This window comes from Branchiostoma floridae, chromosome 10 (genome assembly GCF_000003815.2).
Source record: "Branchiostoma floridae strain S238N-H82 chromosome 10, Bfl_VNyyK, whole genome shotgun sequence".
NCBI classification, from domain to species: domain Eukaryota; kingdom Metazoa; phylum Chordata; class Leptocardii; order Amphioxiformes; family Branchiostomatidae; genus Branchiostoma; species Branchiostoma floridae.
In genome coordinates this window covers 2401927-2418862 of record NC_049988.1, presented here as the reverse complement: position 1 = coordinate 2418862, position 16936 = coordinate 2401927, and the positions used below count along the sequence as shown (strand labels likewise).

The 16936-nt window shown below is 37.8% G+C and overlaps 1 protein-coding gene across 1 annotated transcript; it reads left to right on the top strand.

Moving 5' to 3' along the window:
• Positions 1 to 969: 969 nt before the first annotated feature.
• LOC118423797 (tryptophan 2,3-dioxygenase-like) lies at positions 970 to 16345 on the top strand. The gene is made up of 14 exons (XM_035832032.1): positions 970 to 1083; positions 9519 to 9567; positions 10073 to 10163; positions 10484 to 10551; positions 11828 to 11902; positions 12338 to 12399; positions 12762 to 12837; positions 13201 to 13302; positions 13676 to 13795; positions 13991 to 14045; positions 14289 to 14346; positions 14764 to 14843; positions 15085 to 15172; positions 15927 to 16345. Exons 1-14 carry the CDS (start codon positions 1058 to 1060, stop codon positions 16030 to 16032), a joined length of 1056 nt encoding a protein of 351 aa, XP_035687925.1. The 5' UTR covers positions 970 to 1057; the 3' UTR covers positions 16033 to 16345.
• Positions 16346 to 16936: the final 591 nt, after the last annotated feature.

The following is a 16936-nucleotide window of genomic DNA, read 5'->3' as shown; positions in this document are numbered from 1 at the left end:
CTTTATTGCAGGAAATGAAATACTAAGTTAAAGTGACGAATACCAGACATCACATAAAGAATATGCTGGTGAAAGTTAAGCCGAATGAAAATGTAGCTGACGTAGTGAGGAAAATATGTTTATCACATGATGTTACCGCTAAATAAAAATGGCTTTTTCTTGTGACATTTCACCTACGCAGTCCCGTGACAGTGAGTCAATTTAATTGGTAAACTGATACGGATCAATTTTAGTGAGGACAATACTAGGTGACATCATTCGAAACCGTTTCTCGGTACGAAACGTTGTTCACGCATGGGTGAATCTTGTCTATACTTACACAACTCCCGACAAACGGTTGAAAGTAAAACCTAACATACAATTTTTTGGAGCTGAATGCCTAATAAAATGAGCTTTGCATACAATCAAGACATCTTTAAAGTAAATAGCAAATTTGGAATCACTGTATCAAACTGATGAAATCGTTGTACTATATCTAAACAGTGAACAAATGTCTTAACCTAAACGGAACAACGTCTGTGACACTGTAATAAATAAACAATTCAAGGTTAGACTAACTACAAAACCATTGGATGTTTTCAAATTTTAAAAGAGCGAAACGGTGCGACTTGGAACAGACGGTAAAAATACAACAAACCTGCTGTAATAAAAAAAGACCCAGTAAGCAGCTGATTTACACCTACAATTTAATATTTGTGGTAAATATATAGACCAAACGTTGACACTGTAATCACTGTAAATGTACGGGTAGAAATAAAGGTACACAAAATACATACCGTCGGTAAAATCCCCAACAAAGGACAAGTCTGCACTTGCCACGTCGACAACCTGTTTGTGTCGAAATATTGAACACAGATCACGAGGGAGATATGGGTGGGGCATGGGAATGCAAAGATAACAATGGTGACGACCAATGGTTGTTCAAGATTTGGACCACAATAGGATTTTGAACCAATCAGCAATGAGCAGAATTGTTTTCAATCGCCTTCCATCCTTTGTTAAAATTAAGCACGCAGTAGTCTCAGTGACAAATTGTCTGGCAACAAGGTGTGGCAAAATGGCTGAAAAGGGGAACGGAAACGAGTGAGTACTGCTTTAGAGCTAAAATGCGTTATTTTTTTGTAAAATAACATGTTTTTCTTTCTCTTTTCTTTCATTTTATAGGTCTTAAGTTACTGCATTTAAGTACACACCAAAAAGAAACCTTAAAAGCGAAGAATCACTTTATTTACGCATCCCTCCATTGGATATACTCTTCAAAATAATATATTCATTTCTTTTACCTCATGGGTTAGAGTATTATGTCTGTTAAACCGTAATTTCTCTACAGAAGTGAGAGTTTAAACAATAAGTGAAAGGTTCTTGTTTACGGAAAAATAGACAACAATTGCACGAAAGTGAAACCAAACCCAATTATATGATCAGACATGATCAAATACTAGTATGGTACATAATTCAAAAGGAATGCACAAGAAACTGTAGAAACAATTAGAAACTCTACTATTCTAAAGTCACAGGAATTGTGTGCGATTGATAAACTATTCTCTTAGCGGGTACGAAAGCAAGACGTTTGACTGAAAGATCATAGAAATGACCCTATGGTCAAATTTCCTTTCCTTTCCTTTCATGGACTCTTGCTCCCATGGAAGTTATAAAAGAGGTCCATCAACAGCTTTTTTATATTTTTGTCCGCTGTAAAACTAAAAACAAAAGAACACTCGCTCACTCACTCAAAAAAAGAGAACAACAACACCAAAAACATATCCTTCTTGGTAACAATAACTTATACTTACAGCATTGCAACATGACAAGTTAATTACGGCACTAGCTGAGTAATGAACCTGATTAAGTATGCTTCGAACCTAAACGTTCTGTTTCCATATCGGATCTACCTTACACATGTATTTACAACCTTTCCAAGCGTCATTCAGTAGAACAAATAATACAAATCTAAGCAGAATTCTATTGATTTCAATACCTTAAGAAGGTCAAAATTAACTAAAATGTGTTGATACCAATGGTAAAATTGTGCAAGATGGCTGACTTACATGGCCAATATCAAAATGGACTTACTTAGATTTTGAATTTCTAGATTTTGGTTAAGCCCCAGTTCTTCAAAGTGCTGACTATCCTAAATTCGAATTCAGTCTTCTTTTATATTGTGATTTACCAACTCAGATAAAATCTCTTACATGTTAATAATGAAAGTATCTGACTGCAACGGAATGAAGATGCAATGTAGTATATTTTGAATTTTATCAACCCAAATCTACAACACTGGCGACTAATTTGATTTTCAACAGATCTGAAAGCTTCGCAGAATCATTAAAAAAACAGCAGGGAAATTGTAAAACATATAAAATAGTCGTCATGTTGCCGCCAACGCACACGTCTGGACATACATATATGGGTGGGTCATAGGATTGCAGGAATTACCATCGTGACAACCAATAGGCGCTCAATATTTTAAACCTGGACGGCATTTTGAGCGAATCAGCTACATGCGGTGTTATTTTGTCTTCAATTCTATGTACATTACTTGCTGTATAGCTGTGACAACAATGACTAAAAATAGAAAGAGAAACGATTGAGTACCGTTGCTTAATTTCATTTTAGAACTTAAGGTACTTTAAACCATTAAGCATCAATAAGAAAACTGTGGATTAATCATCGGAGTGTAACGTTGAAGAGGGCTATACCTGCTATATAGATGCAGGTACAAATAGCCATGCCTTCGAGTACCTGAGTTACAAACCTCGGATTGGTGCGCAAAAAAAATCATATTTTCCAGAAACGATTGTAGAAATGGAGTTATCATCAAGCACAGGAAGGGCATCTTTCCTAGATAGTTTTTATAACACTTGCAGTTAGATGTGCGAAATTTAGATGTGACAAGTGGTTTAGTGTCATGTAACCAGCTGTTGTTGTGCCGCACGCCTGCGAAACTGGTGCGGTTCGCTGAAGGGTGGTTATACCTGCTCTGTAGATACAGATACAGATTTTGGCATTATTGCTGGTTCATACTCTTGAAACAAGTTGTCATTTTTCACTTCTTTGTTCGAAGACAATGTCAACAAAAGTTATAGTCAAAATAATAAATGAAACATTTGTGTATAACACTAGTTCACCTTTATCCGCAGGGTAACCTATATCCGTTGTTTAAGATAGGCTGTATTTTTGGGATATGAAGTCGACGAACAGTGGTCTCAAATTNGTAATTTTCCTAGTTTGTAATAAACATATTAGAAATATTGCAGTCGAAAACCCTATATACCCAGTATTTCAAAACAACGGATATAGGTTACCCAGCGAACAAACGTAAATTAGTGTTACAAATATGGAAAACGAAAGTGAAACCTAGGCATGACGCAGTCGGTAATTCATGGAGAGACGCACATAGCAACTAAAGAGCCTTTCAGAAACCTGAACCTTATCAAAAGAGCCAAGCTGGTTGTACGCCATCGAAGATTCTGCGCAGAAAGTGCAAGGGGAATTATCAGCAATGTATCTTAGTGGAAAAAGGGAAAGCCCATATGACACCAACTTGTTGTATAGAAATTGAAAGCAGATGTGTTATTAGAGTTTTGTGCAGACATAAACACAGATATGTCATTATTAATGCGTCGCCATTTTAGAAAGTAAAATGAAACACGTCATTAAGGCATTCCACAGAAAGTGAAAGCAGTTATATCAGTTATCAATGCCGTTGTGAGGCCTAGTCTGGAGCGGACGCACCCAACCATGCTTTTAAAATTATTCAAAACCTCTGTTAATTGTAAATTTTCTTCTATGGGGTCAAAACCTCTGATACTTGAGCTGAGCATTGTATGTTTGAGGCATACTGGAACCATAAGTGGTAGGCCAAGGGTTTGTTGTCGGATTGCCCGTGCAGAAATGCCTGGATAGGTGTTTTGAGTGTAAAAGTACATGTTCTCGGGATTACCCGAGTGGGTGCCGAACATCGGCGACTTCAGGGCGAAGGCACCCGAAGGTCACCGAAGGCGACTAGCACGAGAAGGGCGGAGCGAGTGATAGGTAGGAAATGGCCTTTCAAACATCGTAGTTATCTGCGAATTTTCGTCACGTAGAAAGCTATATTGAAAAGATTCATCATCGATGGGTTTCTAGTATTCAAATTTAATCCATAGTATATAGCGTCAATAATACTCTTTTAAATGAAAAATATGCAGCATTTTGTGTTGTCGAAATTGTCCCGATTTTCGGGACTCTGCGTTAGGTACCAGCACACACGGCACACAATAAACAACGCATCGTACAAGACGCGTATCGGCTGTTTCTTTGCCAAAAACCTAAGCCACGATGCAGTTGTATATTCATCGAAACACTGTTTTTGCCATACTTGCGTAACCCCCTTGACGTGTTGCACGAGATATGCATTACTTCAGGGTCGGCCCACATGAACAATGAAAAATTTTCTGTTCCCCACGATCAAACTGTACTTGAAGTGTAGCGTGGCTTTTGGTAACATGTAGAAACTCTCCAAGTTGTCAAATAGTTTCAAAATACCCGAGAATCTGCCGAAACAGCCCCGCTGTACCATAACCCAGGTTGGAACCACCCCAGCTGGTAACTCTCATCAGGCAGGGGCGGTGGTTTCCTACCCTGTCAAAATTTCCTAGATTTCAAACTAACCCCCCTGGTCTACGCAAAACATGACGAGAGTATTGGACTATCTGGTGAAGACCGACGGGGTTGCGGAAGTAACAGCGAGAGCAGTTGCGGGGTAATGGCGGCTTCTTATTTTCTCTTCAGCAAAAGCTCGATAACGTAATGCCCGTGCTGGGACCTGGCAACTCATTGTTTTGTTCTTATCATCATTCTTCAGCGATACCATCAACAACAACATACAACATCTTTCATCCTCTTGAGAGGTGGAGCAAACGAAGTTGTCCTCCATAACTGCCTGTCCTTCATCGCGGAGAGAAGACCTTTCCCATCCAGTTCTGTTTCATCTCTCAATACCATACTTCTTACTAAAATAGTCAAATATTTAAAAAAAGTCAGTTCGTTTATATTGAGACATAGCTATGTCTGGCCAAAAATCTGTTTTTAAACTTGTTGTTTCTTTTTAAGAGACCCAGCTGTAATTAATTCAAAACGGCCAAGAAACTTCCCAACGCTATTGCTAGCCTCGCATCTAAAATCATAGCTACTTAACTATCCCCCATGGAGCTCTTCTCCTTTATTAGGAAGTTTAGTGGATGATTTGAAGAGTTTGACATTTGTAAATCACTAGATATAATACATTGTCAATTGATTATTATGGTGATGTTTCTATTTAACTTACAGATCTTACATATCTTGATTCGTAGATTTTGTTAATTCTTGTCCAGGCTACCTGAATGTAAAATACGATAAGAATCCGGCAAGTCTTCATTCAAGTATGCCAGTATTCCTAAAAATTGAAATCCAGTATTCCACTGCAATTAAAACAAACTAACGTATAAACCTAACTGACACCCAAACATCTAGGACGAATATTGGAAATTCAAAACACTGCTATAAGTGAATTCCCTCCTTTTATCACGCAAATCCAGTGGTCTTATACATAATTTGCCATTGTGAATCTCTGTTTAAGCATTCTATATACTTGAAATCACGATTTTATTTGATTTATTTGCTTGTATAAAAATGCATACTACCAGTGCTAGCTAACTAGCCGGAGGCTATTATAATTGATTAGTACTGGAAACTGCACAGTGTACAACACACAATACAAACTGTTTCTTTGTACAGTAAATACGTTTAGATATACATGGACATCCGTTACTCGTTCTGGCTAATTACCTTCACAATATCATTATAAAGAAATGCAAGAAGTCTAAGACCACGTTGCCAAGGGGCCTGGAAATTTGTTAGTTTTTGTCGAGCGCAGATGCTATATTTAAAATCACTACAGATGAAAACCAGAATTTCCACTGCTATAACTAGGTACGCCGCCAGGGGTCTAGAATCAAACCATTTGCAATTTTGTCACGAGCCCTGCTCAAATATAACCCACATTTGTTAGACCGTGATAAAAAGGCAAGAAAGAAAGGAATGTAAAAAACACACGCACCTTGATTGTGATCAATCCCTCAGTGTTATGTCAAGCAGCAAGCAATGACTGGTGGCCCTTCCTTGCACAATGCACACATTGGTTAACAATTTTCAAACTCAGAATACTTATACACTGTTGATGTCTTTTAGAGACTGATCGAGAACTTACGATCTAATAGCATACAGTTACAAATGTAATATTATTGACAACTTGCTTTTAAAATGTTTCAAAGGTCTCAATCAATTTATTGACAATTTCTTCAGTCTGGTACAATGATCGTGATTTGACTATGAGTATTTGAACCATAATAATGTATTTCTTTGCCCGCTGATATGGCGTTGTCACTTGTTACCTTCGCGAAGAAGGTTATGTTTTGGGGCAGCGTTTGTGTATATATATATATGTGTGTGTATGTGTGTGTGTGTGTGTGTGTGTGTGTGTGTGTGTGTGTGTGTGTATGTGTGTGTGTGTGTGCGTGTGTGTGTGTGTGTGTGTTGTGTGTGTGTGTGTTGTGTGTGTGTGTGTGTGAGTGTGTGTGCTTGTTTGTGCGTGTGTATGTGTGTGTGTGTGTGTGTGTGTGTGTGTGCGTGTGTGTGTGTGTGTGTTGTGTGTGTGTGTGTGTGTGTGAGTGTGTGTGCTTGTTTGTGTGTGTGTATGTGTGTTTGTGTGTGTGTGTGTGTGTGTGTGTGTGTGTGTGTGTGTGTGTGTGTAGACCAACATAACTCGAATAAGTCCTAGATGAATTGCATTTGTCGCTCGGTCTTGATGAGTTGGCAAATGTATGGGGTCGTGGAACTCTACGTATTCAGGTGTGCCTCGTTCTGGGCTAAAGGGCATTGTCTACCATGATCTTGTGTGAAGGTCGGAGTATTTAATGTCACCAAGTAGCACAAACAAAATAGACGGGAACACTTTCATTCATTGCCAATAACAATTCTGAATTTGGTTAGAAAAAAAGCATTTCCTAATGATAACCTAAGGGTGCATTTGAATATTTTCTACAAGGCGATTTTGATATCATTGTCACGATCATTGTCACTGCTTCATATTGCTGAGTAACAAATTTCTCAGTCCGGCATATGAGTGACAAATGGACTCGAGTCTTTGGACCATAATGATGGATTTCTTTACCTCGTGATACAACATTTCGATTGTTGTTCAGGTATGTTCAAGAGGACGTCTGGCATACTTCCAACCATGATTGTTTTTTAAGACTTTGCTCAGTGCAAGGCCTTTGACAATCTCTGGGCACATATGAACTAAGCTCAATATATCGCCATCCCTTCTCCCTACGTCAGAAGCATCACGCTTCGACAAGTTTGACTAACTCTTTGACAAGCTTTGGGCACCTAACTAAGATCTGTACAGCGGCATCGCTTCTCCCTACGTCAGAAACATCACGCTTCGGCAAGTTTGACTAACTCTTTGACAAGGTCTTGGCACCGAACTAAGCTCTGTATAGTGGCATTGCTTCTCCCTACGTCAGAAACATCACGCTTCGGCAAGTTTGACTAACTCTTTGACAAGGTCTTGGCACCGAACTAAGCTCTGTATAGTGGTATTGCTTCTCCCTACGTCAGAAACATCACGCTTCGGCAAGTTTGACTAACTCTTTGACAATGTCTTGGCACCGAACTAAGCTCTGCATAGTGGCATTGCTTCTCCCTACGTCAGAAACATCACGCTTCGGCAAGTTCGACTAACTCTTTGACAAGGTTTTGGTACTAAACTAAGCTCTGTGGGGCGGCATTGCTTCACTCTACGAGCAAGTACGACTAACTGGCTCAATACAAATTTTAGATAAACCGACAAACATACATACTGGTCATGCTGCGTTTGGCCTTGTATCAACTGATACAATTTGATCACTATTGGACATATTAGAAGGACATGTGTCGCTTTTCAAAAATGGTCTACAGTAACAGGGACCAATTGCAGTGACAAATCCATGTCTATAGTTATGTATTCTGAATATATTTATCTCCTTGCTACAATTTAATATGTGACTTTATATCTTCTCCGTTAAGAAATACCTCGCGACGTCATAAGCAGGTACCTGTCTTGGTAAGGTAATACTGATTTAATTGAATGGATGCTATCTTTTTGCAGCCCTTAAACTGATGCGATAGTGAGAATAAAAGAGTTTGGCCGAAACGTGGCTTTCATTATGAAATCTAGTTGCCAATAAGGGGGCTAAACACGTACACTTAAAGTATGCTAGCATAGTATACTAAAAAATAGATTCTAAACTTAAGTTCTTCATATCGTTTTTTAATTTTTTTTATTTATTTATTTGCCAATGATACAACTCATTACACGGATCTACCTAGGCAGCTTTTGGCTGGTAGCGGCAGATCCACAGAGATAGAGACGAACATACATCATCGGTCGACGTGATCGCACATGTTCGCACATGTTTACACACGACGGGGTTATACCGCCCCTTGCGGGGTGACATACCCTTTCATATGCGCCAGGTCTCCCGTCCGGGTGAATGATGTAAATCACCGTGAGCCGAAGCTAGGTACTCATTTTCACCTGAGTATAGTGAGGAAAGCCGTGTAAAGTGCCTTTCCCAAGGGCACAAGATCGGTAACACGGCAGGCGGATTCGATCCCGCAACCTCTCGGTCACGGGGCGAACACGGTCCCAATGCGCTACGTGGTCCCACATATTTTCTTTGACTTTCTGATTTTCGGTTTTAATTCTGTGATGATAGTTTTCATTTTTCTTTTTTTTAAGATTCACGGCATATGAGTGCTAAATTTACAGCTGCTTTTTACGACTTACAGTGTGGTCGACAACTTTCTGTCATTCGTATAATCAAATAAACATGATCAAAGTACGGATGCAGGATCATGGGTAGACGATGACCTTCACCCAGGATGTTTGCCATGAGGCACGAGACAACCCTAAATAACAAGTCATATGATTTATCACGAGAAAAAAATCCATTTTTACAGTACAAAGACCCCGAGTCCAATCATGGGTTGGGGTGGTACAGAAAATTCAAGTACAGGTACGATTCAGGTCCAGAGGTTCAGGTCCAGGTCCAGGTACTGACCTGAAACTGGACCTAACAATCTGTGAAAACTTATGAATTCTGTCTGATGGAGTATCTCTTTGCGCTTTAAAACGCCTGCCGATATAATCTGCTCATTTTCCAATCGTTTCAATTATTTCTAGATTTTTTTTTATGGTGACAAAGTATAATGAACCCAAATTATTATTTACTGATTCTTAATGTAATATCTGAATATCTAATATATATGTAACGCGGTCTGGAGATCAAATGGTACTGACTTTACAAGGAGGGCTTTATAGAAACACAAATCAAATGAGTTCCGGGTCATGCAAAACATGCATTTGATTACTTGAAATATGTCACAACATTTTCATCTACATGCATGACTACGTTGTCCATGATGTAATTCTAACCTGGATATCTATCTTACAGCGGAGATCCAGCCGAGCAACCAAAGCTTGTATATGGCAATTACTTACAGGTATCTCTAAATAAAGTATTTGTTGTAAACTGTTTTTTTTCTTCAAATTGACCATTCAAATAAGCAAATAAGGGTCAATAGACTGATTATGCTACATATGCAAGTATAACACATTGTTAAGCGGGATATAACCCTGCAATAATAAAACAAGGACTAATAGGCTGGTAAAATAACAGTAAATTATATTAAATTGAATTGATCTCATAAAGATGATACTTTATAGGATATTTTCATTGACACAACAGAGGTACTTTCGTAAGGTCTACAACTTTATTGTATATATGTAAATATGAAAGTGTATGCAATGGATATGTATGGATAAGTATCAATATATCAAACGTTGGTGTTGTTTCTAGAGTATCGTTTGCACTATAGGTTCTGATTTTAAACATATATAATTCGATGTATTACCTATTTGTATACTGAAAAAAATTCCTTCAATTTGTTGAATCACAATTAAATTGTCTTCAATTTGAACAATGAATACAACTACTTTACTTTGTAGCTTGATAAGATCCTGGGAGCGCAGAAGAGGGAGAGTGAGAAAGGCGACAGTCCTGCCCACGATGAACATCTCTTTATTATCGTGCATCAGGGTAAGGTAAAAGTTCTTTAAAAATATTCTTTTTGAAACGTGTGGTGCAAAACAGGCCCATTTATTAGATTTAAAAATTATACTAAATTCTTGAAATGTTTAAGTTATGCCGACTTTACTATGGCATGCTACATACAACAAATATTCTGCATACAATTGGTAACGACTCATTATTTGACATCTTTAAACATCCAATGGCTGTTTTATTGACATTTTATTTACGCCGTGGCTCTAAGTTTCATAAGTATGGCTACATACAAACGTGTACCATTATGATAGTATTGATACACATAATGCCACATGTTTTCCCATCTTTTTTAGCCTACGAGTTGTGGTTCAAGCAAATCATCTGGGAGCTGGATTCTATCACAGAGATACTGGAGACTTGTGTGAGTATTAACTTCTCTTAACTTAATAAGCCGTTAATCGAGACAGAAACAGCTGCTCCATAAGACATTGCAATAATTATGTTTATGTCAAGATTTTAAAGATTGAGATTGAATCTTAGAAACAAGAAGCCAAGTGATATTACAGTCAAACCTGTCCTGAGCAACCACTCAAGGGACCGAGCAAAAATGGTTTTGCTGAGGACAGGTGGTTGCTCCCGACAAGTTGGTCGGTTGGTGAAATAAATAAAAAATGATACGGTTTGCATGATATACACCTTTCAGTTAGTTCCCAGGAAACATATCTATAAGAGATGCACACAGTTTTTAATCTCCATGCTGCTATGTAAATAAACTTTAAGAAACCATTGTTTAACAATCAGAGCTGAGTTTTTCTAATAATCATAGTTCGTTTTGTAGTTGTCTGTTTCCTTGAACAGCACAAACAATTGCTTTCAATTTTTCTACCAGTATGTCAAAGTTCTCACTGATAATCATTTTGCACTGTGCACATTGTTAATATGCTTGACTGATATTCACTTACATAAGGAAAAGAAGTCTCAAAGTCCAGGGTAACTGTGCCCACATAATTCCGCATATAAAATGGCTGCTAGCTGCTATCAATCAATTTTGGTTGTTCAGGGCAGGTTGAATGCCCCTTTGGGACTGTAGAAAAATGGTTGCCGGTTGGGGAGGACAGGTGGTTACATGGGAGGGGGTCTTAACTATGTAAAAATGGACGGGACTGTTTCAATGTGTCCTCTGACGGCAGGTGGTTGCCTGCGCCAGGTGGTTGCTCGGACAGGTTTCACTATACCTCCGTAGTTAACTTCATCAGCTTGGTAATTATTCAAATAGTAAGTTTTTTTTGCACAACCAGGGAGTACTTACTTCCGACGTTTCGGTGTCTATCAGACACCATCATCAGGGTAGAATGACTGGAAGCTAGTCATTCTACCCTGATGATGGCGTCTGTTAGACATCGAAATGTTGGACGTAAGTACCTCCTGGTTGTGCCTAAAGAAACTACTATACCAATTGATATTAATTCAAGACATTTAGAAACATTATTATTCGCCTTTACATATTTGATTGTGTTTGAATCGTTCTGCTATATGAAACGAAATAATCAATTCAATGACTGCTCGGAGACAGTTATAAAGGGGCTAGCCGCTGGTAACTGTACAATAAACAAATGCATGCTTTTTTCTTTCTTTTAACATACAAGGGTCTTACATAGAGATGTCAAACTTAATCAATATTTTATTTTGGTTTTCAGGGTTACGAAGACGTGATGGAGAAGAAGTTGCGACTGATTCTGAGTAGAGGAGACAGGGTCAAGGAGATTTTTAAGGTATCAAGCATAGAAAGAAATCTTAAAAGCGAGTTTGCAAATGTATTAGTGGGTCTCTACTATCTGTAATTATAGTGTCTAAGTCATATAAGTCGATTGTTATAGGTCTTGTTCTCTGTAACAAGTTTGAACTTAATAGATAGCAGCTTCCTTAGTAGTGTCGTCTTAGTTGGCACAAATTTAAACAGGTTTCTTAATAAGTCATAAATGGATTTTCATTATTGATAAAGAAATTAATGATGCGGACGTAATTTACAAAATTATTAGGAAAATGTATGTATGTGTGTTCAATAAAATAAATAGAATTGCAAAGAATCCATGATTATTTCATGTAAAGTTTTATCCTAGAGAAAGGTTAACAAATACAGCTCATGTATATAATGATATTGATACTAGTTTTATGTTATTTTATATGATAAAATTTGTGTTTCTAAGGTTGTGGTTCAGCAGGTGAAGATCGTGGAAACTATCGAGCCTCAGGAGTTTGTGGACTTCAGGCAAGTATTATATGAAATCAATAATGTACATCAACTAAAATGGCACCATAGTGGCTATTACTTACTGTTAGTTTTAGGGCAGTAAATTAATAATATAATAGTGCTCATATTAAAATACCTATACACATTTAGATACACCTTGTTTTTTCCCCAAACTTTCTTTGGTTTGTTGTTTGTTTTTATTAACACACACCAGTTTTTATAAAGAGATATCTATTGAATAATACGTTAGGCGTTTTCATCGTCATCCTTTACGCGTACCAGCAAATATTAGTGTTTTACTACAGGAAAAGCATTCTGAAACAGTCATAGAACACATAAAACCTACTTAAAGAAAATGATTGTGTTTTTCTCGCTTTCAGAGATTGGTTGTTTCCAGCTTCAGGTTTCGAGAGTCTGCAGTTCAGACTGTTGGAGAATAAGTTGGGGATCAGGAAGGTACGAGGGACATGCCTCACTACTTGAAGTGTTTCAATACCTTTACTAAAGATTGGGAACTGTACAAGCTGCATGAACTTAGACTATGTCCCCATTTTTCATTATCAAACTCCTTATCTGAGAGTACAAAAATTACACCTGAGTCCCGTGCCTGAACGTTCACAATATTCTTTACCGATTGGTCCTTTGCTGCATCAAATCTAAAAAGAACACTGCCTTATTGTAATAATATTGTATTATAATTCAATCTTTATTGACACGACAAATATATTAATTATTATATACAAATAACGTCTATTATATTAGACGTTGTCGACAATAACTCAGAAAAATAAAACTAACTGTTGTGCTCTCCACACATAGGAGGATCGAGTTGAGGAGTACCGGTTCACTCCTGTCAATGCCGATGATGCTGAGAAGCTGTCCAAGTCGGAGAAACAAAAGTCCCTATTGCAACTTGCTCAGGTACAAGTATTTTACACATGTACGGTCAAACCTGTCTAAAGTTACCACTCAAGGGATGTAAATTGTTAGTAATACCTGAGAAAACACATGAGAGTTACCTGTTGGTTCGATTGATGACGTAGTTGCCAGGAGGTCCTTATGTCGAGTATCGATACATAACTACAGTTCTATAAGGCGAATCAACTTAATACAAGTGTCCAAATCATTCTATACAAATGGTCGTTTACAATCATTGGTGTGATTTCTAGCGTCTAGACGTTCTTTGAAATATTTTCCTATTTCACAAACCTTCAAAGTCATTCTACCATCGCTGCAGTTAAGAGGTAAACTTTAACATTTTCATCTCGAAGTCATACGTCTTGTTGATTTACAGACATGGCTTGAGCATACATTTGACAAGGAGGGTGGTGAGGCTTTCTGGAAGCGCTACGAAGAGGGGGTGAAACGGCGCCGCAGCAGCATCACAGATGAGGCTAAGCGCAAGACCACCAAGGTAGAATCTGTATTTCGTAGTATTTCGTACAACGTTTTGCTTTATGTATAGGAAGTATTCTTTTGAATTTAAGATACAGCTTTGACTTAAAACAAAGCAATTTTTTATGCCTTAGAACAAAACAATAGTTTTATACCTTTTAGGCTCGGTCAGGATAATAAATAATCTAACGTAATTTAAAAAAAAATATTTCAGGACATGTTTGACAACATCCTCGATGAGGGAAAGCACGATGAACTTGAGAAGCAAGGTAAAAAAATTATGCGGACTTGAATTATCATAAAATGTTATTGTCGAATTACCGCATACTAAAAAATGTAGTGTGTACCAGGTATAACGACAGGCCGAGCTTTTAGTATGATTAGTATGATTTAACACTGGACAGTATGAAACAGGATGATGATGGTAATAATTATGATGATGATGATGAGCAGAAAGAGGACGCTAACGGTAACATAATTACTAAGAATTTTTCTTTATTTTCTGTATGAAGGGAAGAGGAAGTTGTCCCACCGTGCGCTCAAAGGAGTCCTGATGATCAACTACAGGAGGTAAATACATTAATTACGATTAACTGTAGTATATGCGGTATAGGCCACCTTATAGCATATGTATGGGACAGAAATATTGCTTTTACGTTCCTTTTGCGATTGTTTCAAATCCTCGTGGCCAAATCGGCTGAACATTTTTAACGAAAAAGTTTCGTTCATTGTTAACGAGAAATCAGATTGGCCTGGATCCACATACGGTATTACCCTGGGATAGTTCCCTTTTAGTTAAAACTTGATTTGAAACCAAATTTTGCCCAGGCATAATTTTAGAACAGACCGGTTTTACATAAGGAGAGATCGGTAGTAAAATATGCGATTATTTCTTGCAAAAAGTATCTTTCTAATAATCATGTTTTCCCCGAAATTGATTACTGACGGTCATTTAATCGATTATGTCCAACTCTTTATCCACAATAGGGACGAGCTGAAGTTTCAGCAGCCGTACCAGTTTCTGCGCATGCTTATGGACATTGACGAGCTCCTGTACAGGTGGCGATGTAAGGACATTAAAAAAAAAAACTCTTCAACAACCAAAATATTGGGAAACATTAGGAATATTGTAATTATATTTTTTAACGATACTTAACTTATTTAAGGATAAACAACAAGAACATTCATTGGTAATGGCAAATCAATTTTTCACATATATTGTCAAAATATGGTCGATGGTCCCTAGTTTTGAGCCTATTGGAACGTTCGGAATAAAAATATAGATTTTATTTTATTTTTTTATTGTAGGGAACCATGTCATGATGGTGCAAAGGATGCTGGGAGACAAGCCTGGGACCGGGGGTGGCGGATACAAGTACCTGCGGTCAACTGTCTGGTAAGATGAAATTATAACAAATCATTTTTCACTTAATGATTTGTTAATAATTTAAGTTATTCATGTTAACTGTTTATGTTAATTTGATGACATAATTAGGGAATAAAAAATTGATGCGAAAACAAGTTTGTTCGAAAATTTTCCTTAACACAGAAAATAACGTACCCCGAACAATACATTCTTCATTTTTCTTCTTTTACATCTTCTTTCACCTTTGAACTTTTTTATGTTCTATGGAATTAGTGTACGTATTCTGATATTTTTATTTGCTTATTTTGAAGCTGCTTTGTATGATTTAGAGTAAATATGTATATAAAGTAGAAAAAATCGATGCTCAATAGGATGCCATCCATGTAATCAAGTCAACATCACCTTATGTATAACATGTTTAAACTGTTTGCCTACTGTATATACCAAAGCATACGAGCTTGTTATTGATCAACCTTCAGGAATTTGAAAAAAAAAATCCATGAGCTATCCATAACCATTGTCATGAACTAGCAACGAGTTCGAGGGGCAAAATTGACCTCTGTCTATGTCTTCACAACACAAACCTCGAGCATAGTTCGAGCTGTGACTGTCTTCGAGCATAGAGAAGAGGCATGGGGTAGATGCATTCCGGTGTAACTGCATCAAAGCCTGGTCTCTGGAAATTGGCATCTTGAATGGATCACAGTAGCTGGTTGTATCTCTCATTCCTCGAATATGTAAAATTGCAATTAAAGGAAACACATTTTTTCATCTTATTTTTCAGTGACAGTGACAACTACAAGGTGTTCTTGGACCTGTTCAACATCTCCACCTTCCTCATCCCGACTGAAGTCATGTACCCCTCGCAGAGTGACGCCTCTGAGGAGTAGACTTACACCACAACACTTCAGTAGAAAATGTCCGCTTGAGTTGGAGAATTTGGCTGGACAGACTAACACTAACACGTCGTTACATGACCTTGTCGTAAAGTGCTTTAAAACATAAGACCAACGTATTTACAATAATGTCTGTTACTGAATTTGCCTCGCATATATATTATGGCTCCCGTAACGCGGAAGTTATAATACGGCTGGATACCAGACTATAGGCTCGTTCTCATTTAAATGTCGAAATGCTGTCGCCTGAATTTACGACTTGATATTGAGAAAATTATAGACAGCATGACAGGTCCCTTTGTTTTTCCACAACCCCTGTAATGTTTTACAAAAGATGCACCACAACATTCATATTGGTTCATGGCTTTGAAGGTTATTATAGCTTCGGGTGGGATTTCAACCCCTAAAAAATGGCTGTCGCCTGAGAAGATACGAAGAATTCAAGTAGTAGCCAAAACTCTAACAATGCAGTTCCCAAAATGATTGTTCGGCAGATGAAACTAGCTACCCAGGCCCTCTGTCCGATCACGTCAGATCGCTACTATCACTGATCTTGGAGGCTGTGTGAGGAGGTTTATGCCTGTCGCCAGATTCTGTAACAAACGTTAACACCATGAGTACGATGTTTGCCACGGTTATATTATCCACGTATAAGACTAGAAATGGCCGTTTTTGTGACGCTTTACAGTTTTTCTGTTGTTTTAAAGAAACAAAAAAAGGGTCATTGACTGCCATTTGTATCCCACCTTGCTTACAAAATGATGTACAGAAATGACTGTAACAAACGTTACCATTGTTTGAAGCTTTCTAAGCATTCTGTCTGCCCACGTTTTAAATGTCCATAGGGACGTCAGCTTATGCCTAAATGATGTAGCCAATAATGTTAATCCTTTTGAAG

What these genes read in the sequence shown, in the direction of transcription:
- LOC118423797 (XM_035832032.1), top strand. Translation starts at nt 1,058, where the DNA reads ATGGCTGAAAAGGGGAACGGAAACGA. An exon ending in CTTTATTATCGTGCATCAGG is followed by an intron (nt 10,164 to 10,483) that starts GTAAGGTAAAAG and finishes CATCTTTTTTAG; the next exon opens with CCTACGAGTTGTGGTTCAAG. An exon ending in GGGTCAAGGAGATTTTTAAG is followed by an intron (nt 11,903 to 12,337) that starts GTATCAAGCATA and finishes TGTGTTTCTAAG; the next exon opens with GTTGTGGTTCAGCAGGTGAA.